Source organism: Anguilla anguilla, chromosome 18 (genome assembly GCF_013347855.1).
Source record: "Anguilla anguilla isolate fAngAng1 chromosome 18, fAngAng1.pri, whole genome shotgun sequence".
Lineage (NCBI taxonomy): Eukaryota > Metazoa > Chordata > Actinopteri > Anguilliformes > Anguillidae > Anguilla > Anguilla anguilla.
The window spans coordinates 18,544,246-18,567,690 of NC_049218.1; the positions used below are offsets into that span (position 1 = coordinate 18,544,246).

Sequence of the window (23,445 nt, forward strand, 5' to 3'; positions counted from 1 at the left end):
CTGAGGTGTTGACTGTCACTGTATCTGTGGCGTAGACTTCTGCAGGGGACATCCATGAACTATATGCCTTTGCACACTGGCCAAAGGGGTGTCATCACCCACACTGGAATCTAAAGTGAGCTACAATTCACATGTGGTTAAGGGAAATAATGTTGCTGGGCTGCAGAAATTATTTACTGAGCCACAGATCTTGGACTTACAATGTCAGGAGAATACAGTGAGCACAATAATATTTGGGACAAAATCATGTATATTTTTTATTGCTTTGGCTCTGCAGTCCACAACTTTAGATTCTGAAAGGTCTGCACATGTCATAAATCCCATATTGGTTTATCGTAGGAACATTTTTGAGATCAAAAGTAAGAATAATTTAAGGAAAGTTCTGTGAATGAGGCCCATTGTTTGTAGTTGTTTATTGTGCCTTTGCCCCTGTAAAGGACATGCAGGGCGTTTTGTCTTGTGTGTGTAATGTGGCTGAAATCCCACATCAACCCAAGAGCAATCAGAGAGAGGGAAAAGCAGCAATCAGGCAATTGCTGAGGGCACATTTAAAATGTTGACCCCACTTGCTAATGAGATCAAATGAGATCTGGCTCTAATAGTGTGTTTCATTTTCAATACTTTATTTTTTTTTGGGGGGGGGGTTGTTGGGGGGCAGGGCAGGGCAGTCTAGAGCATATGAAATTTAAATGATAATGAAGTTTAAATAACTTAATGAGATAATATCTGGCTTGTACTTCAAACAGGAAGAGATGAAGTCTCTGACTGAGTTCTCCCTGAATGTAAATGCAGAGCCTGAGGCAGAATCAGGCACCCGCCCTTGAGCCTGAATTAAAGCCGCTGAGTTTGACCTCTGTGGGGACCGGAGCTGCACTTACATGCTGCTTTGGGCACTTGTGCTGTAATCACACACACGGCGCGATGTGCCTATTTTCACATCACGCCGAGGAAGCAAAGCAATCAGAGAGATGGAGGAATGGTGCATGCCATGAGGTTAAATCCAGACAGCCAATCACACTTCAAACCTCGGCTCTGATGATAGGCTCTCTCAGCTGGAGAGCGCAGGTTTGCCAGCCAGGCACCTGCACCGGCGCCTGTACCGGGTATAGGATGTGTTCATGAGTGCGCCTTCGCTCTGTGTGTGTGTGTGTGTGTGTGTATGTGTGTGTGTCTGTGTCTGTGTCTGTCTGTGTATGTATGTGTGTTTGTGTGTGTCAGTGTCTGTATATGTTTGTGTGTGTGTGTGTGTCTGTCTGTGCATGTATGTGCGAGTGTGTGTGTGTGTGTGTGTGTGTGTTTGTATATGTTTGTGTGTGTATTTGTGTGTATGTGTTTGTATCTGTAACTAGGGACATGTGTGTCTGTTTGTGCGGATGCATATGTATGTCTGTGTGTTTGAGTTTGTGTTTATGTGTGCGTGTGTGTGGAACAGATTTTTTAAATGCTCACATAGTCTCTCGAGTGGGTACACAACCGACAGTTTTATCTCGTATTTGCACTAATGAAGCCGTCCCCTTTGTGCAATTTTCTCAAGGCGAGGGCCATGAAATCAGTCTTTTACTGACAGAAATTATGGACATGAAAAGATGGAACCCAGACTTCACTATCTGCTTTATAAAGGGGGATGGCAGCTGGAAGATTTTAAAGATTCAGGTCTTCATCTTCACCATATCTGAATTTTGAAAAAAGAATAGTTGATGGAACATCCTGTATAACTACAGATAAACAAAGATCCTATAAAAGCTTCCTTTATTGTTTATTTAACACAATTAAGTACTATTAAGTGATTATTGATTTGCTTTATTAATGCAATGGGATATAATTTATTAATGTTAACTAAGGAATTATGTCTTGTTGGTCCATGGAACCATAATAATAACCATAAATCACAATCACAAAATATCCTGTCATCAAAAAATGCATCATAGGATCGTTAGGATCTTCATTGACAGACTCTGCTGACTACGGGACAGCATAACTTCTGAACTGTATTTTTAAATAGGATGATGACAGCCAAGCTTGTGATTAAGCACTAATCTGTGTACTTCTATTCAAAATGGCTCTCTTGTTTGTGGTTTTCTGATATTGAGATATTAACTGTGATAAAGTATTCATTATTAATTGTAATAGTTTATTAAATATAAAATAGAAAAACAGCTATTCTACTGATAAAGAAAAAATCAAACTCTAAATGTAGCCCTTTACTAAAGGCAATCCCCCCCCCAATAAAATTCTGAACAAGTCAAGCCCCTTTTTAACATTTTAAAAGAAATGTTTGAAAATATTAAAATTTGAAAGCCCTCACCCTTTCTATCTTCAGATATTCAGTGGAAATTGCAGCTGACTGGTATCATCAAAGGAATGCATGTACATTCTACTGGCTTTATATGGAACCCTGGTTTATTTTTTAATTTTCACTTTTTACATGGCATCGGTTTGTGGTGAATTACTAAGAATATTTACAGAGCCCAGCACAGGAAGGAGTGCATGCCACACCCTCTCTGTTGTGAGGAGAGGCAAAGCAAGCCGTGATAAATGAAGGCACCTTCTCTTTTGATGTTATGGACAATGGTGCGCTGACCAATTTCATTCTCTGTCAGGAATCATATCCACATTGAGCAAAAAAACTGCCTTAGCACACAACTATATATCTATACAATAAATACAGATACGTTGTGTTCAAGGCTGATTTTATATTTATAGTATGTTCGTATCAATGTACAAAGACAGTTGAACGCAGTTTAAAACAGTTCAGTACAATGTTTCCTGTAACTGACAGACGAACAGACCTAACATATCCCTACTGCAATAAAAAAAAAAGTAAGACTCCAGAATTGTAAAGCTGACTGGTCTCCCTGCCATTTTAATTAAATGTGTAGTTCTTGATTGAATTTGGCTCAAGCGCATCCTAACCTGCTCCCTACAAGGTGTTCCCAGCGGTAGATTTTTGTTGACCGGTTCTCTTTCAGTCTCATCTGGAGACAAGCGAAGGATCAACAGTCTTTACACATGTGAGGTTATTTTAAGGCACATTAATTGATTCTGGGGGAAACCCCTTATGAGCTCAGCCACAGCTTTTAATAAACGTTGCAGGAACAGACAGTTCCAGAAGGGTACGGAAATCATTTAAGAGCTCAGTAACTGCGGCCCCCCGCATTGGTTTCTGAAAGTAAAGGAAAACCGCCAGGCTAATCCTGTCTTGTGGCAAGGGGAGGTTGTTTTCTTTTTTTGGGGGTGGGGGGCAGATTGATTTCTTCATGCTGAGTTAATCAACAAATGTGCTCTTTAAAGATATTTGATTCGCAGCATGGACTGTTTAAAATGTGAGAAATACAGATTTTTATTGCCATTCTGGTATGCTGTTTTGGTGTAATATTTGCTGTCTTGCAGTTATAAATAGCAGTTATATTTGGACCTCCAGTGGCCCTGGAGCTTGAGGAGTCACTCTCACTCAGATTTCTGTGTACTCATACCCCAACTTCACCCAAAATTGTGTGTGCTCATGCCCCATATTCACCCAAAATTCTGTGTACTCATGCCCTGACTTCACCCAAAATTGTGTGGGCTTATGGTCAGGTCCCATTCTAACTCAGTATGTGTGTCTGTGTGTGTGGCGTAGTGTGTATGTGTGCGTGCGTGTGTGTGTGTGTGTGTGTGTTTGTGTGTGTGTGCATGTGTGTGTGGTGTAGTCTGTGTGTATGTGGTGTAGTGTGTGTCTGTGTGTGTGTGTCTGTGTGTCTGTCTGTGTGTTTGTGTGTGAGCTCAGTATTCAACTAACTCCACTATAGACAGTGATGTCACCCTCAGAGCCAACCAGCCACTCCCCTCCCTCTGGTAAGTACGCTATAAATGTGCTAGTTTTAATTCCTGAAATTATAACCTCTTGAGCGCAATGAGCTGGAAATGGCGTTCTGGTCTGAGTGTGGATTTTACAGTCATCTACTCTGTAAGGTCACATTATGTCAGAAATAGATAAATGCACCTGCAATAAGTTAATATACTACATTTATTCATCAACTACCAAAACAGGGCCAATTGTCACGCAGGTGATGCTTTCAGTTTACTGTCAGCTACTATGTGACAATGACTTCAGCTACCTGATTGGCAGACTGATGGATTGACTTGGCAGGGGAAATCACACTGTGATCCTGAATGCTAAAGGAACGGTAAATAATGCAACACTTGTACCAGCACAAGGATAATTTAGCAGACAAAATAGATAGGGATGATTGTGTCAGACACATATCCAGATACAATTTGTCTTTCTTATGCTTTCCCTATTTCTCCCCAATTTGGAATTCACAATCATGCTCACACTGCGGCCCCCCCAGCCGCCAGCTTGGCAGAGCACAGACGAGCATGTGCTCGGTTCTGCAGAATGTGATGTCATTAACGTTTCTTCCTCTCACTCCATGGTCAGCAAGCGGGCTTGCAGACACAAAATGAAGGATGTTTCCTCTAAATAAGGTTTTATTTCAACATTTCTTGCACTCTAAATGCCTGAAATTGCTGCTCAATCAAATGAAGCGTGAACACTGCCCACTCTGGAGATTCGTACGCAGCACTCCATGTAACCAGCAGGTCTACTATAAACCTTACATAGTGGCACAATCATATCCACATCAAAGTAGGACTTTATAAAGAATTACCTGTATTTAGTTAAGGTTTTCTGTGTAAGCCACTATTTAAGATATAATTGTATCATAAGACCATGTTGTAAATGAGACCACTGGCCATCTGGGATTTTCACAGTAAATACAAAAACCAATGGAAAAATCCTGTAATACATGGTCAGTATCAGCATGAGTCAGTCTGTCTTCCAACAATTCTCAATAGTTTATGCACTGGATATGAGTTGGGGAGGATTTTTAGTCCTCCTACGTGCGTATAGTGCTTGAATGGAGGATCTGTTCTGACGCATTCCATTCTGTGGAACAGCCCTAAAGGAGTCAAGGAATACAACTGCATTTTTTTTTCTTCAATCACGAGGCTATTTTCCACAGTTCTAACTGGCCTTCCCAGAGCAAGCTGAAGGTAAACTACCAAATTAATAATAACCTTTTGAATTCTCAATCATATCTTTAGTGAGCTGGGCCTTCCAGTTTTGATCGTGATGCGTACAACTGTGCAGAACTAATAAAAAAAGGAAGCCCTACTTTCGAGCAGCATAGTAACAGAACAAGCCGTTCTCTGAGAAACTATGGAGAGTCATTAGCAGAGAAAGAACTCCTTGTTTCTTAATAGCGGAAGAATGCAATCTGTATTATAATGCATGTTAGAAGGTGTGATTTATGTGCGTGTTGGGGAAACAGGTGGAGGACGCGTGCTTTGTGCGGTACATTGTGTCTTAGACAAGTGATCTGAAAGGGTAATGTCAGGAACACATTTCAATCACATTATCTCACAGTGCTCTGCTGAATCATGGTTATGCATAAATGATGCTTATACGTGACAATATTAATTTTCAGAATGATTGCAATATGTTGGAGATTTGTAAACATTGATATATAATTCAATGGGTACAGAAAGCGTAATATAAAACATTAAAATGAGAGCTCTATCATTCAAAGAGATGAGGGAGAAGAATGTGATTGTTCTCATGGAGATTGCGTCTTGTTTTCTAATGGCTTAAATAGGCTGCAGACACACTGGACTGTATTTTTTTAAAGAAAAAATATTTTTAAAAAGTTTAAGTTTGAAACTAATTGTTGTTTTAATGATATTTTATTGATTTCATTGCTTGAAAAATACTCCTATTTAAAGTGATTGTATAGGTAAATCTGTGATTGGCTTCAGACAGCATTGTATAGAGTTATTATGGTATAGTATGTATTAAGCATCAGCAACAGTACAAGAAATCAATGGCAATACTGACATATCAGTTTAAACATTTCCATCTATTATTATGCGGGGATTAAATGGGTGAAGTTCAGTTTATTACTGGGCTCTGAGCTATTGGATCCAGGTCCTTTATGACATCATGGCCAATACATTTTTCAGTCTTGCCTATCTCCTCCCATTGTTTGAAGCAAATAAAAGCATTGTGTCCTGCTAAAACAGCCTCTTTGAGTCTGAAACACACTCCTTTGCCATAGAGAATTGTTGTCTACTTTAAAATGAACATTTCCATTTCTAAAAGGTGATACTGTGAGTGATAAGTAATGGATACACCAAATGTAAATGAACTCTACGTTTTTACTGTATCTTTAACATGACTGCCAAAGAGTGTACCATCAGTAAAATGTGATTTAGTAAGAAATATGACAGCACCCAGTAATAATATTCTAAAAGTGATTTTGTTACCATGGGCTGGTAATCTTTCCATAGGGGAGACATACTGTACACTATTGGACATGCCATAGGTTATTGCACAGGTTAGTACACAGGCTAAGTTCACATGCTACTCCATAGGCTGCTATATTGGCTACCCAGCAGTAAAATGTGTCTCCCTTGCCTTGTACAGTTCCCGTGCGAGGTGACCACCGTCAGGCTTGTTTCATTCTCCTTTGTGCCAGCCCTGAAAAAACTGCCAACTGAAAGCACTGTAACTCTGGGAGAAGAGGAAAGACAGCCGATGAGGAGATCGAATGAGGTAGAGTACGGAGCATGTTTTCCATTCATATTATGGATGATATTTTTGATATTTCTGCTATGTTTTTTGAAAGCAGCATTTATTAAACAAACCACAATTAGATTTGATTTTTCAGTCAATGTAATCTGGAATTTGTCATCACACAAACCCAGTGTCTGCATTTATCAACTGTCATTATGCCATAGCTGTAAATAAAAACTATAGGTCTGTTCATACTTCATGTTCATTATGATGAAATTATGAGTTTTATTTTCTACCTGTGAATGAGGCATGATGTGGTTCACTCTCCCTACTTTACTTTGCAACGCTCTTGACCTCATACAGTACTCAGATGACATGCATGGATGTGTTTGGAGGGTGGGGCTTTGGAGGGAGAGCTAAGGGGAGGGGGTGGAACTTTTTTTTTATTTGTTTTTTTTTTATTTATCTAACTCTCTTGCTCATTTCTCCAAACGTACATATCGCACCTTTAAGAAAGGTAGGATTTCTGCAAGCTTTTTCTCATTTATATTAGTTATCAATTGGTTATTCAACTATGGACTGAAACATAAAAGAAAAAAAATTAAGCTGTCTCACTTTGAGACAGCTGCATAAAATTTGTTCACGTGTCAGATAGTAACAGAAGACATGTTTAATGTGAATAAGCAATAATGGAAATCAAGGCCGCTTACGGAACCAGCTTGGCCCCTCAATTGTGTATGAAAACATTACCTAACCTTGTTTTTCATCTTAAGTGTGTTGCTTTTTATTATAACATTTTTTTAAAACACAGTCCACATCTCAGATAACAATACACAGGTGATAGCATGTCATTCTGAGGTGTCAAACTCAATGTGAAACAAACACTTGGATTTAGATTGGAGCACATCGCATTTCTTTACCAAATCTGCATGTGAAAGTGAAAAAAAAAATGCAATTACAGTTTTGGGACATGCTGAAAGGTGTACGCTGTCCATTTAAAACAGTCAGAAACAGCCAGTCTCATACATGCACAGAACATACGGATATATTTGGACAGTGCGCTTTCCACACACAAGAATCTGTAATGTAAGCAATGAGCTGACTGTAGATGAAGAGATGACAGCTGGGGCGTGGTTTAGCACTGCTGTATGCGCATGTATAGACTGTGTCCCAGAATACTCACCAGAGTGAAAACAGGAATGTGTAAGCAAACCGACAGACATCATGCCAACAACATACCACCATGCCACGCTGACTTTTAGCATTCTTGACATTTGAGATAACGTGATTAAAATCTGAAAAATGTTTTCTTTACAGATATTTTCTGCATGTTTGGCATAATATTTCTTAAATAATAAGAAGAAATATTTTGCCTAAAATAAAAACCTTATGAAGGTTCGAGATTCATTTTGGATATATTTTTCCAAAACGAATCTTAAGATATGTGCCTTAGTGGAAATAATTGACTCCGCAACGGTCATTTGAGAATGAAAAGAACAGCAACAACAAAAAAACAAATCAAACATGAATGACACTTTTTCCACTGGCTGTTCTTCCTGTGACAGAACTAAAGTAGGCACTCGAAAGCCATAATTATGCTGCTTTTGAAGAATTGCAATGACATGTTTACAAAGGGTTATTAAGTCAAATTGTCGAACCCAGGAAAGTAATTAAAGGCCTGGAAATGCCACAGCTGCTACTGCACTCACTATTAATATTTATTTACTTGACACTCACTCTTACAAGTTAAATACCATAGCTTGCATTTTATGTATACCTTCCTCAGGAGGACAAAAAAAGTGTCCACTTGGGAATTTAACCTTCAAACTTTCAGCCAGTGTCACACTGCCACCACTGTGGAGCCCATTTGCACGTAACACACAACAACTGTGCTCTCATGCAACACGGATGGATCATTTAAGCTTTGGATGATGTGCCTGACACCTACTGAATAATATATAAATCAGTCAATCAGTCAATCAAGGACCTGTCTGAGCACTGCACAAAATTCACAGTAAAAACGGAAGAAGGAACCGAGATCTAATTGTCAGTAGTGATGACATTAAAACCAATGACTGATATGTGCCTCCATTCCAGCACTTATTGCACTTTGTATCACCGTCCTGATGTTGTAGCTTGTAATGCCCACTAGTTTGACTTAGCATAGGTCAGGTCAGAGTAGTGTTCACTGTGTGAACTGGACTTTGTGTTCTTGTCTATGAATAACTGTACAAAATGAATATTATACCTTATCGGACCTGTGATTTGCAGTTGTTCCAATGACCTTTCGTATGCACTTTTGTACGTTGCTTTGGATAAAAGCGTCTGCCAGATAAATGTAATGTAATGTACTGTGGAATGGCCCTGATGTAACAACAGAACAACTTTATACAAAGGAAGCTCATCCATTAATGAAAGTTCAAATGGAAAACGTGCATACCCTTTTTTGGATTGGGAAAAAATGACACCCACTCAAAAAAGTTAAAACAAAGACAATGGGCTTCCTCTCGCATTGTCTGCCTTTTGTCTGTCCCCCTTTGTAGCACAGTAGTTTTGCTGCAGTCTGGCCCCTGTACTGATTAGTTTCTCAGGACAGATACAGAGTGGAGAAGGGATCTTTATTACTGGTACTGGAGAACCACAGGGTCTGCTGTTTTTTGTTGTTAGTTAGTGCTTAATTGATCAGTTAAAGCGAACGATTTTAGACCGTTTCAAAGTCCAAAACAATAACAGTACATCTGCGCATGCTCTGCAGTGAAGCTCCATGTTTAAATAGCCGCTAGCACTTTTGTAAAGGTCTTCCCATTATTGAGCAGCAATAATTCTTCATGGTAGGCTCTAACTAGCTAGCTATGTAAATAAATAGGATATGACAGCTAGCTGTGTGAATGTTTGGTTGTCTGTGGCAGGGCTCCTTTGAAAAAGAGACCTCAGAGCTCCATGCATAAATAAAAGTTAAAAATTCAAAAAAATTAAAACTACGTTATCTCACTATGCTAGCTCACATTGAGGTTTAGTTATTGACTGTTCAATATCAATCTGTTTTTTGGTGAGTAATTTTTTGGAAGTTTTTGTGAGTTTATAAAGGGTTTCTTTAAAGTTGACGAGTTTTCAAATTTGCAGGAACACCTTGAAGTCACAAAGCTAGTAGCTCCCTAATGTTTTGGTGTGGTAGGGTGTGGATGTCTTTGTCACCAGGAACATAAGTGAAGGTCACTAGAGTAGAGTGTATCAGCTGGTGTTTGACTTCCGCTGGACAGCTACAGAATGGAGTGTTTTTGAGTTCAATTTAAAGTGTAATTTAAATAATGAAGACATTTCAGATTCCTGTCGACAGTCAGGGACATGATTTAATTACTAAAAGACCTTGGAGCTAAATGCATGGGCCCCTCCTATAAATGATCAGTGTGACTGGGTAGCCCGCAGCGAACTGGAATTAGAAGATTGGGCAGGTATGCCACAGGTGACACATCTCGTGCTCTGTAGATAAGGAGCAGAAAATTTAAATTCTCATTTGACATTTCACATTTAGTTGGGGCACCAGTGAAGACTGGGTTTGGTGATGTCATATTTGCTTTGTTTTAGTCGTTGCGACACCATTCTGGTTAATGGGATCTCTGTTTTGGTTGTGCGTATACTAGTTTTCATACCACTCAGTCTTTTGCTCAGTTAAAGATACTGAAAACATTTGTTTGTCCTTAAACCTATCTTGATTAAAATGCAGCTGTTGGAACATTACTGGTAGCTTTGAGGTGGCTCCTCCTCTTCCTCAAATGGTTCAGTTTCAGTGATCTGTTGGCAGCATTTAAAGATCTTGCTTTGATTTCACCAGTCAGTCTACAATATCATTAATTAAAAATGTAACTGCTTTCTAAAATGATTATTTTGCACAGGGTGTATTACACAAAATTAAAGCGTTTGTCTGAGACCTCATCTGAATGATTACGAAGTGCCTTAATGAATATTCATTAGTTGAGGCACGCTTATCTTCTTCAAACATGCTCTGGCCTCAGAGGGCATATCCTCATATGTCTGTTATTCAGGACAATTAACAACTTGTTACACTTGCTGAATTACAATTATGACTGGAAGAGAAATCAGCATGTATGTAGAGACCCTGGGGCTCCTGTTCAGAGTGAATTGGAAAGTGGACACAATAGAGTTTGGGTGGTCATACAGCAAGGTACTGCAATGGAACTGCCCAAAGGAGACAAGCCAATTCTTCTGAGCTCTTCTGTGCAATTAAGGGGCCAGATTTGTATTCTGTGATATGCACATTTCAATCTCAAGGGCACAGCTGTTGCCTTTTTGAGGAAAGGCCAAGGCCCACTCAAAAAGTAAATACTTCTGTGTCTAACCCTTTAGACAAATATATACTGAAATATGGACTTATGTTTTATTACAACAAAACAACCTACTAATAAAAAATTCTGTACCCAGGAGAGTATTTATGAAATGTCAATGGAAAGTATGTCATAGTGTACATTTTTTCCTCTTCACATTAATCTTGTGACCTCAGCTGCTCTTGATCCCAGAGACTGGGAACCACTAATCTGGAGTTAAGTAGGTACCCCATGTAAGGATGTCTGCTAAGCCGGTGATGTAATCTCCTGGTAACAGACAAGGCACAGGAATGGCCATGTGCAATGCTCACTGGGTATGAAACACCTATAACTGATCAATGAGCAAAGTTCATTCTGATGTTCCTGACTGCTCTAAACATCTATTGTTTTGTGCCAAAGGATCTATGTACTCTTTGCTTTCTTGGTATGTCGTGTTACAGTCTTTGTCTAGGTTGACATTTCCCCCATAAATGATCAAATTAATCAAAACTCCACTATATTACTGCTGAATGACCGTAGTAATTGGTAAGAATATCCTAAAGTAGAAAATGGACTCTGAGTGGGCTGTAAGTTTTTAACAGCCTAGAGTGGTGAACTGCGCAGCGAATTCTGTCTTAATTTTGGTCAGAATGCTCTGTTCTGATTGGCCACCTTCATCTGGTGGGATTTTGTGTGTTCTCCAGTATGTAGGGACGCTGAAGGAAGCAGCCGCAGGTCAGACCATGTCTGGGGACGGAGTGTTCAAGGCGGATTTTGTGTACGTTGGTGGTGATGTGGACGAGGGGGATCCCGGGAATCGGCGGACCCGGCTGGCCAAGGAGACCACAGTCAGACAGGAGGCGCACTCTCAGGTCAGACCCCTTTTTTTTTTAAACAATTAATTCGGTCCGCAAACCCATCTGCCGATTCGGGAGAGAGTAGATATCCACGTTTCTGATCTCATCAGCTTCTTTTCACACCGCAGACTACAGCTAGTCTCGCATAGACCAGAGGAAGACCTTTCATAAACGACTTTCGCATTTGCATGTCGCCCTGTGGGGCTATCAGCCGCAGGTTGCACTGGGACCGTCCAGATTCGATCTGAGGTTGTGAGGTTCAAACCAAATGAGCTACCCAGTAGCCCCCAGCTAACAGCTCATTCTGAACTTACAACTTTTGAAGTTATGCATCACCTTATCCACGATAATGGAGAATACTAGAGCATGGTCATACACCTATTGTCCTTGGGTATGCCCCCCTGTGGGTTCGAACATAACCCCCACCAAATCGCAAAGATAGATGCAAACTATTCAGAAGATGGTCGTGAAGAACCCGAGAAACACGATGAAATCCAAATATACTCAGAAGATCATTACTGGAAAACTGGAAAAGACAATCCATTCACAACCACAGTCAAAGACTCATCAAAGTTTTTTCTTTGACCAGCTGTGGTGTACAGATGCACATATTTGTTCTTTTATGAGTAACAGGCTATATCTGTGATACATTTATGAATGTATTTCTTATGTTGTGGGACATTAAAGAGATGAATCTCAGAGAAGAGGGAGCTTTCATCATTTCAGGAACATTGCTACTTACATGAAATTTAATAAAATGTGCTTTTGAAGATGCCAATTCTGAAATCTGTCATATGCCAATTTGAAAAAAGATCAAAAGTATAGTGCAAGAATATAGAGTTAAAACATAATAAATACGGTCTATGTCTGACCTAACTTCTCAAATATCTATATTTTATATTCTATTGTATGTCAGACATAAGTTATTAGCGCTTTGGTGATAAGGACAGGTTTTCCATATTCTATTCACTCTTACGGCGGTATTTGTGGAAAGAGAAATAATTCATCCTTGACCTTCCAATTATCAGTAATCTTGAAAAAATGAGATTCATGATAAGAGAGCAGGAGTCAGCAAATGTACTGAATGTTTGAGAATGAGACTCGGGAAAGTGCCTGATTTATTAATGAGGCTCAATAACCAGGCCGTTACTGTGCTGTGCATCAAAAGCTCATTTAAGCAAGTTTGTTTAATTTTTTCAAAGAACCACACAAAAATGTATTTTCAGAAAAAGTAATTGATTCACTGCCTTTAATCACGTTTTTTATTAGGAAATTAAATACAAGAGTTAAATAGAGAGTTCAGCATATCAAACAAACCTGAGAGTTCATCTGTGATTTCAGTGAAAAGCAAAAAAATAGGGTGTTTTGAGAAAGCCATTGAATACTACTATCGATCTTGTGTATTGCTTTAATCAATGAATCTAGTTACCTGTAAGCAAGATAAATAAAAAACTGAATGAAATGAAAACACACAATGGCTTTGGCCATTTTTTTGGCCATGTTTTTTTCAATGCATGACAGGACCTCGGGAGTGTAGAGCTACCGTCACTTTTTAAAGTGCTTGTGGTTTGAAAGGATGGAGAAAAAGTATGATTCTAGTTTTCTTTCCCCCCTTGATCTTTCTTCCATCTTACTTTTGTTCTCAGCTAAATCTGTCTGCTGAACACATGATGCAAGGCCAACTCACTCCTTCTCAAATCACTGCCCCCTCGGAGAGCACAGCTCGTATCTCTCTTAACATGAGTCCAGCAATAAATGCTGTCATGGAAACGGCCAATGACAAACACCGCTCCACGGATGTGCGTGGCTGTGACGCCTCGTTCGGGAGTAAGGTGTCTCCAGGTCTCCTTTTGAACCAAGTGCCTGATAAATGGACGACTCTGATTTCGGACCGCGGGGTGACTCACTCTGCTGAGCTGCTGGAAACACCGGCCTCCTCGAGAGAGTCAGTGCTGTCCGAGGACTGGTTTGGCCCTCGCTTTCTCTCCTCCGAGGGGTCCCCTGCATCCCTCAGTCGTACCATCTCTCCCTGTTCCTCCGTGAGGTCCGGGGTGTTCACCCCGTCCGTGATACGAGTCAAGCGCCACTCCCTGGCCCCGGGCTCCAGCTTGGTGTGGAACTTACAACCCTGCCTCTCTCCGGCTTCCAGCCTCGCCCCTTCGCCCTGCCCCCCGTCCCCTGGAACGGGGAGGGCATGGCACAGGCCCCCGCCCACCCAGCTCACCCTGCTCACCGCCATTCTGAGGAAAGGCCGTCTGCCTGTCTTATCCTCCGTCCAGCAGAGGGCGTACTCCCCCTGCTGGCCCATCAGTGCAGTCAGCCTGTCCTCCTGCAGCGCCTGCAACGCTGCTGCCAAGCTGGCCCTCTTCTGTCCCGGTGTGGCCAGGAGTGGCAAGGCCCAGACCGCCATAGCGGCACCCCAGAGAGAAGCCCTGCACATGCTCACGCATGGCCCTGAGTCTCAGTGCCTCAGATGTCTCACACCTCCTCCATCTCCCGACTTGTTTGAGTCCAACACCTTTGATCCACCTGTACGATCGCTGAGCCAGTCACCTCAATATGCCTTACGCCAAGGTTCTACTAACTTTACCTGGCAGAGAGTCACCTCCCCAACCCAAGAGCGTGGAGTCACCTCCCCAACCCAGCAGCGTGGAGTCACCTCCCCAACCCAGCAGCATGGATTCACCTCCCTGACGCAGCAGTGCAGAGTCACCTCCCCAACCCAGCAGCATGGAGTCACCTCCCTGACCCAGCAGTGGAGAGTCACCTCCCCAACCCAGCAGCTTGAAGTCACCTCCCCTACACAGCAGTGTGGAGTCACCTCCCCTACCCAGCAGCATGGAGTCACCTCCCCTACCCAGCAGCATGGAGTCACCTCCCCAACCCAGCAATGTGGAGTCTCCTCCCCAACCCTGCAGAGTACAGTCACCTCCTCAACCCAGCAATGTGGAATCTCCTCCCCAACCCTGCAGAGTACAGTCACCTCCCCAACCCAGCAACGTGGAGTCACCTCCCCAACCCAGCAGCATGGATTCACCTCCCTGACGCAGCAGTGCAGAGTCACCTCCCCAACCCAGCAGCATGGAGTCTCCTATCAAACCCTGCAGAGTACAGTCATCTCCCCAACCCAGCAGCATGGAGTCACCTCCCTAACCCAGAAAAGCGACGCTGCATCGCCGATCTCTCCTTCTGCTCCTGTCACAAAGGCTGCACCTGCTGTCCAAAATTTGCCATTCTCCATTAATCCACAGGGGACCCTTCCCCCGGTGTCCAACCCAGTGCTGTCCTCCTCCTTTTTAAGACTCCGCTCCCTGGCCCTTAAAAACAGCTCTCCATCCCCTTGTGCCACAGGGGACTGCTCTGCACCCTCCCCTGTGCCCAAACTCTCCTGTACCCCAGTGTCCAAACTCTCCTGTACCCCAGAGCCCAAACTCTCCTATACCCCAGAGCCCAAACTCTCCTATACCCCTGAGCCCAAACTCACCTGTACCCCAGTGCCAAGACTCACCTATACCCCAGAGCCCAAACCCACCTGTACCCCAGAGCCTAAACTATTCTGTACCCCTGAGCCTAAACTCTCCTGTACCCCAGAGCCCAAACTCAGTAGTAGCCCAGTGCCCAAACTCTCCTTTACCCCAGAACCCAAACTCACCAGTAACCCAGTGCCAAGACTCACCTATACCCCAGAGCCCAAACCCACCTGTACCCCAGAGCCTAAACTATTCTGTACCCCTGAGCCTAAACTCTCCTGTACCCCAGAGCCCAAACTCAGTAGTAGCCCAGTGCCCAAACTCTCCTTTACCCCAGAACCCAAACTCACCAGTAACCCAGTGCCAAGACTCACCTATACCCTAGAGCCCAGGCGTGATGATATACAGTCTTCACCTGCACCCTCTCCAGTACCCAAACTCACATTTGTGCCATCGCCCAGCTGCAGTGAAGCAAGGTGTTTATCTCCCCTCCAGACTAGCATCAGAATGTCCCCCCTTTCAGAGAAGCTGTGCCCCCAACCCCCCGCCTGCCGCCTATCCCCGTCTCCATGGACTCCGACGCTCTCGCCCTCCCCCAGCGCGTCCCTGTGCACACTGGGCCTGCTTTCACCGCTCCCTGACTCGCACTCCTCCACGCCCGACCGCCTGAGTCTCTCCCCCTCTCCGGCGACCTCCAGCCACGACCTCCTCACCCCGTCACCCTCTGTCTCCCCCTCTCTCTCCCCGTCCGCCTCTCCGGTCCCCAAGAGCGACAGCGACAGGGCAGGTAGAAAGAGAAAGGTACTGTGCATGCTGCCAGCAGCTCTGACTGCATGTCCTACGAAGCTGCAAACACATGTCTGTGCATGACCTGCCGACCTCACACCGCTTTGTGGGCTGCCATCTGTGTGTGCAGCAGTCTCCCAGCCCACCCCCACCCCCCCCACCCCCCTTCTGTTTTCAAGCAAATGGCATCTGATTCAGCAGGGAGCATAGTTTCAGTCCAGCTCTGTTATGAGAAGATTGCAAGCTTCTGAGGTTTCTTCTGTGTGCTGTGAGCACTTCAAAAAAATTTTCACTTTGTAGTGATTGTGCCTGTGTGCTAATCTCTGAAATACTGCATCGTGTATAATGAACTCTTTAAACAGCGAACGCAGCTGGTGTTGATTGACGCTGATGCTGATTCCCTTTCTTTACAGAAATCAGCAGGAGAGCAGCACAGAATTACACACACACACACACACACACATGCATACATACACACACACACACACGCACACACACAGACACATGCACACACACACACACACAGACACATGCACACACACAGACACACAGACACATACACATACAGTTTTTTCAAGCTGCTTCTGTTCTTCACTGATTCTCTTCCCTTATTTCTTTAACCCCTGCAGTACAAGATCAAGTCGAGCTACAAGGCCTTTGCAGCGATTCCCACAAACACCCTCCTTCTGGAGCAGCAGGTGATGTTACCTCCCTCTCGTGCATGTGGCATAATTATGCCTAATACTCTCACACTCAGGTCATGTGCTTATGCAGTGCTTCTCACCACATTAGTAGGTGTTTTGTGTAAGTGGGGTATGAAGGGACTTTTTACAGCTTTCCAAGAAATAGACTGTAATTGAATTTCCTCCTCATACTTTAAATGTTTTTGCGTTGTACTCTTGCTGGTTGTACCACATGTAGTATTTGTTAAGAAATGTAGCCAGTGTTTTTTTTTTTTTAAATTCATTTTACATCAGTGCTACTTAGGCTCCTTTAAATTGTTTGTTTGCTTTGGCTCAAATATTGATTAATTGCAAAGCTTAAAGCCAGTTTAAAATGCATAGCACATTCGGCAATGGGCATTTGACCACCAAGTGCTTGAGTGAATTTATGACAAACTGAGGGTAAGAGCATGACAGCGCACTCTATAACATTAGCATGTGTTCACACAGTAGTGATCACCACAGACGATTGCCATAAACCCACAAAACCTGGACATGTCCCGCTCAGACAGAACAAGGTCAATACCTTCGTGCGTCATAGAAATTCCAGAATGACTAGTGATGGCTGCAGCAATGATCTAAAAAAGGAAGGCAAAAATCACCTGTGAACTGGATAAAATGACTGACTGACCTCATCTGACTCATCCTCCTGAGACTCCTGCTCCCATTTTTATTTTATTTTCTACTGAGGTGGAAAACTTTGCTTTCTGTATTCTGCTCTGTTCCCGCCATAATTTTAGAGGATGTCACCAAATCCTATCACTTCATATCATATATGATATGTTTGTGAATGCATTCATCACGCCATCCACAGTCATGTCTAGGGGTGCTCTTGTAATAGCTCACTCAGTCCAGTGATGTGCCCCACAAGTTTGATCAAAGCCTAACAGGAAAATGCAGGGGATGCCATTCAATATCAGTGCTCATAAAGCACACGGTTAACGCTGATGAAGAGGTATGTTATGCTCACAAAGGTGCTATGTCTGTATAGGAGTCCCATGGAGTGATGCATAATCAAACATGGCGTCATCCAAATGCAGGGTTTCAGCTGCAGTGCTATTACTTTGCCAACTGCCCTGCAGAATTATTACACGTTTGGTACATTAATGCAGACCATGCATGCAAGTCTGTGCTCTTTCCAATGGAGGACATTGCAAATAGATTAAAATGTATAATAGAAGTTGTTCCTTAAGCACAAGGAAGACAAACAAACAAACAAACAAACAAAAAACTATCAGGCAAAAATTTATTTTTATGTGAAACACTCTTATTGCAAAGTAAACATGGTATAAGCTTCTTCTTGTTGATTGTTGCAGGCAATAGATGACAAGGTGGAGAAAGAAGGGTGTCCCCTAGAGGCAGAAGCGGACAGGGTGACAGAGACACACTCAGAGGTAGTGTTGTTTTCATTATTTTGTGTGGGATCCCTGGGGTTTGGCTGCAGTGTGACCTCGAACCCTGAGCAGTAGATAACAGACGGAATCTATTGGTAGTTAATGACTACCAGTTCATTGTGTTTGTGGACACTGGAGTTGTCATTCAAAATTAGCGAAAAATAAATCACTTTAAATACTGCAGGAAATATTCATTATGATTAAAGATCACTCCAGGACTGACTCTCTCTCTCTCTCTCTCTCTCTCTCTCTCTGTCTGTCTGTGTGTAGATGTGCTCACCAGCCCAGCTGAGGCAGCAGTCAGAAGAGCTGTATGCTGCCATTGACCAGGTTTTACTGGATCCCCTCCCCATGGTGAGTCACCAGCATGGGGAGGGGAGCTTGCCCCCCATTCCTCCCCTCCCCCCCAGACCTCCTCCTCTCCCTCGCTCATAACAAATGCCTCCTTAGCTTTTCAAAGTCACACCCCTCTCTGTGTCTTCCAGCACCGGTCACAGTCTGCTCCGCTGCCCTCGGAGACACTAGAGGATGCCGAGGTGCCGAGGGTAAAAGAACGGAGGGCCCCCCCTTCTTGCTGCAAGATTCACTACAATTTTTCAAGCTGAGAAAAATGAGAGCCCAAGCAATGTGCTATGTATATTCAGAGCAGACTTTACGCACATTCATAACAAAGCTTTTTAACATTGGTATCATTTTTGAAAATATACTTTAATACTTTCTTCAGTACTGGAGACATTATTACGCACAGTATATTGAGATAGTTTTGCCAGTTGTCATTGTCTTATCATCATTTACTTTTGAACTCTTCAGAGACTTACATCCTTACCAAGGTCTGCAGGGCGGGAAACTAAATATGTGAGTACTAATATGTTTTCTTTAATCTCTGGCTGGACCTGCAAAGAAACACCAAGATTGACAAGAAAATCATAATAGTTCAGCTTATGGTGTGGCATAGGGGTTGTTGTAGGTTCAAAGCTCAGATGGGGCACCATCGTTTCGCACTCTTGAGCAAAGCACAAATGTGATTTACCTTTGGTACACTGAGTTTAAAATGGATGTGTAGATACATATACTATGTATGTCTGCTTGCATAGAGCGGAGAAGCAAACACACATTTCAAATTACTTTTCATCTGATAAAACAATGTTGAACTGGATGAATGCAATATTTTTTTCAAAGAAATAACTAAATATAATTCTAATTTCCTTAGTTCTTTGACCATATACAACCCCCTCTCTTGCTGTTACCTCTAATCCTGATTGGTGAGACACACTCTGCTCCACTATAGTTGCCGAAAGTCAACTGCCAATTTCCATACATTGCTGGTTCTCCCCATTGTACTGTATAATAGGCCTCCCAATATGCAAAAAGAAGGCATTGCACACACACATGTCATGTCTGGGGAACACAATAATCTTTTTTTTTTTTACCAAGTAGTTTGAACTACATTTTTGAGTAATTGTAGTTTCACAGGCTACATTTCTCTTCATAGTAACTTGACTGTAGTTGAACTACTTTCTATGTGAAGTAGTTTGTAGTTTGTACAACTACACTTTCAGATTAATTTTCCCAACACTGCATAAATTATCCTGAGGCGAATAAGAAGAAAGTAATACAGTGAGGCAGTCTGGATCTATTCTAGACCATATAGAGCTTTAAAAGTTAGTAAAAGTACCATAAGTGTACTTGATTTTATTTATTTTATTTTATACTAGTTATTATTATTACATACTATTTTGGTTTTACTGTTGCTATATTCTGTGATCTTTTATTATACTTATTGTGTCTTAAATGTTTTTGTAATCTCGGCTACATTGAAAATGAAGGCCTGGCCCTCTATTGTACCTCCAATAATTAAATAAAGGTTATGATGATGATGATAAAATCAATCCTAATAATAAGTGGGAGCTAATACAACTTGACCATAATAGAGATAATGTGTTGTTTGTTATCATTTAATGAGCTACGGTTCTACTGACAAGAATTTGTTGGACAGAAGAGATGAAAAAAGTGATGAAGCAAAAAGAGACAAAGTAAAAGTACTCCTATCTACTCTGCTATATCTACTCTGTCATATATATACAGAAAATGTATTTTTCATATTTTTATTCATCATTTGGATGCAAGACTGCATCAAAAAAATGTGTATGGAGCCCTTGTTGGACATCTAGTTTTGAGTATTGCGTTTGAGAAACAGACAATATAATTTGATCTGGCAAACTTGCTAATAGTCCAGACAGTGTCACTAGTGATTGAGTAGCTTGCTCTGTTTAAATACATGGAGTGATCTCCCTCTATCTCTATTTTCCCATCGACAAACATCAAAAAAAACATCCTTGGGGCAATTAAAAGTCACACTGCAGGTCTTATCTCTGTATAAGAACCTGGGGTGTTTTGCTTTCTGGGGGTCAGAGAAACAGTTTGGCCACAGAGGCCAGTTTCCTTTTTTTATTTTGAGTTTGAATGCAATTTCTTAATACGTATATAAATAATGGTTGTTGAGGCCTATCAGTTGGAATTTACATTCTTAGAAGCAGTTCCACTTTCAAGCGGAAACCAATGTGGCACGATTAGGTTTTGTTACATGGAAAATATTTTGCCTGAAGGTGGAGATTACTACTGGCTGGATTTAATAAGTATTTGTCTACAAATATTACCTCTGCTGTTAAAAGCAGAAGGAAACTTCCAGAGGTATTCAATAGCTGAGCTGGATTACCATCAAATTATGTTTGGTCTCATTATGAGGCAAAAACCATGAATATTTTGATGATAATATCACAGTGCGTAGCCCTGCTTTCAACATTCTGATTGAGACTGAAAAATGTCTCTGTTGTAAGTGGGAGCAGAAAAACTTCAACACAGTACAATCAAATTTTCTGTTCCCTGAGTGAAACACGATAACAGAAGCTGCACTCAAACCCAAGGTGAAGCTATACTGTATTTGCCTCAGCTGCCTTTTACACAACAAATACTGTCCTTTGAGCCTCTTCTCAAACAGAGGTTTCCTCAGGTTGCTGCTCCAGTACTTCAGCTCTTTGGATGATATGTGCTGTCACACACAGTGTAGCGGTTGCCATGGGTGTGAAATACTCATGGTCTTCGAGTGGCACTAGCTCTTCTGCTGCCTGTGCCTGAGTCTACTCAAGATGTACAAGTGGTGGAGGCTACTGTCTCTCCTGCTGTTGAGGACGTGCATATGACGTTTTTGACCATGTGACATTTGATAGTGGATGGCGAAAAACAGCATTTTGGGATGTAGTAGACGAGTTGAGCAACAAACAACAAGTCAAGCATCTGGAAAATAATTGTGAAAATAATACTACAACTTAATAATACACCATCTCCCAGCAGGGTGATTTTGTGTTCTACATTTGTATAAAAGCTTATTTTGATAAATTTGGTTTCCTAGTTCAGTTAGCTTTAATAATGTTGGAAAACAAACATTCATACAGCAGTAGTATGCCCCATTCTGGTTGAAATCAGCAAAAGGTGGAAGGGGCTACCTGTTAGCTCAATGTTAGCATAGATCCAGCTCCCTGTGTCACATGCTTCTACCGTTTTCCAAGTTTCAAAATTATGTCAGGGCTCATCGTTCAGGATGGTGTTGTACTTGCCCCAGGTACATTTCCACTGGCCCCACAGGCAAAATAAATAATGAATGACCAAGCTGTAAGGCTTAGGTTTGTTAGTGGTAAGCAAGTGTTGGTACAAATATCAATGAATGTCCAAGCTGTAATGTTATTGATAAGCAAGGGTTGGGACAGAAATGATTGAGTAGTATAATAGTTTCCCTTTATAAAACATCTCTTTCTCTTCGTCCAGGATAAGGCTTAGTTAGGGTACTGGCCCGATTGGGAAAGTGACAAATCAATAAACTGGCCCAAACCAATCTCACAGTGACACTGGGCCAGCGGGCACTGATTGTTTTCCGAGCCCTAATAGCAATCAATTCTGAATCACTTTAACTTAATCTTTGCCAATTATAATAGTTACAGGGGAAACAGTGAGCGACTCAGGGGACTGGATCTAGCCAAGGCTAGTGAAATGTAGCTAAATAGCTAAAGTACAACTAACTTTGGACCAAATTAAAAACAAGGACTAGTTGGGCGCCTTCCGCAGCTTGGTCTTGGTCTTCCAACTAGCCACAAAGTAATTATGAGCCTTGAGACCTCTAAATGCCTTTAGAGCCTTCCTGGTGTAATATGACTGCCGATTAATAAAGATGTTAATCATGCCATGGTATGTTATGTCAGGAAGTTCGCCTACCTGACCTGTCTGTTTCGACCGAAGCATAGTTGAGGGCAAATTATATGGATCCTGCGCTCCAACAATCAAAATTTTTGCATACAAACAAGGACCCCTAATTTTTCCAAAAACATCCTACACTAGTGTTTCTGTCCACACAGTTTCATGTGTCGTGTCGTGCTTTTTGCCACTCAGAAATTCTGCGGGTCACGTGACTGCGCTCTCTCAGTGAACACATTTTGCCGTCAGCAGCCCCGCAAGTGCTGGCGTATACATGGATTTGGCCGTAGTGTCACCCAAAGGAGAAAAGCTTTTGGCAGGATCATGTGTGTCACCAGCCATCTCTTGGGGCCAATCAGTTTGCTGGAGTCTGCCTGTGCCACCCACACATGCAGTGCACCCCTTTGACACAGTATCTGCGCAGTCCAGCTGGTAAATGATGGAGTCACCGCTTATACTCTGGAGGACAGTGCATTTCGGTAACAATTATGAGAGAAAGAAAAACCTGGGCTAAAAATCTGTTTAAACAGAAGAGTAACATATGATGCTTCAGAATTGAAATATAAAAATGTGAAAGACCAAAATCACCATTTGTGCCAGTTTCAGCTAAATAATGATAGCTTCTGAACAGGCTGAAGAGGAACCCCTTGTGTTGATTATAAAAATAGATACCCCTTTCATCCTTCCCAAACATGTGCAATCTTGTGCAGCTGTTATCACTCAACAAGAGTGAATTGGGGTTTACATTCACACAGTCCATCTATGTAAGATTCATCACTGCAGCACCCTCTTCTTTAAAAATACCATAGTATGCAGAACCCATTGCCTGCATACTAAGAGCAAAATAAGAGCAATGCAATTTTGCTACAATTGAATGCTCAGGCAAAAACCTAACATTATTTTCTCTTCCAGTTCCTGTGGAACAGTTGGAAATGTGATCAGCAGAGAGTGAAAGAGACAACTGATCAGTGAATTCTATTGTTATCTCAACAGGCAATCTTCCACCTGCAACCCTCTGGTTCTGCTGAAAGAAATCTGGTAGGTCATTTTTCAATTCTTTGCTTTGCAGCTTTCTAGTTACGCTAAGTAATTAAAC

At 42.0% G+C, this 23,445-nt stretch overlaps 1 protein-coding gene across 3 annotated transcripts in view; it reads left to right on the forward strand.

Annotated features, from left to right (window-relative positions):
- The window catches only part of mlip (muscular LMNA-interacting protein), a 39,880-nt gene that overhangs the window by 6,494 nt on the left and 9,941 nt on the right, over positions 1-23,445 (forward strand). For 2 of the 3 annotated variants that reach the window (XM_035399505.1, XM_035399507.1), the window contains exons 2-10: positions 6,464-6,592; positions 11,580-11,747; positions 13,379-16,003; positions 16,618-16,686; positions 18,027-18,104; positions 18,375-18,458; positions 18,590-18,649; positions 18,915-18,959; positions 23,343-23,387. In XM_035399505.1, the coding sequence (XP_035255396.1) occupies positions 6,464-6,592; positions 11,580-11,747; positions 13,379-16,003; positions 16,618-16,686; positions 18,027-18,104; positions 18,375-18,458; positions 18,590-18,649; positions 18,915-18,959; positions 23,343-23,387 (3,303 nt within the window). The remainder of the gene's footprint in view (positions 1-6,463; positions 6,593-11,579; positions 11,748-13,378; positions 16,004-16,617; positions 16,687-18,026; positions 18,105-18,374; positions 18,459-18,589; positions 18,650-18,914; positions 18,960-23,342; positions 23,388-23,445) is intronic. The other variant, XM_035399506.1, reaches the window with a different exon arrangement.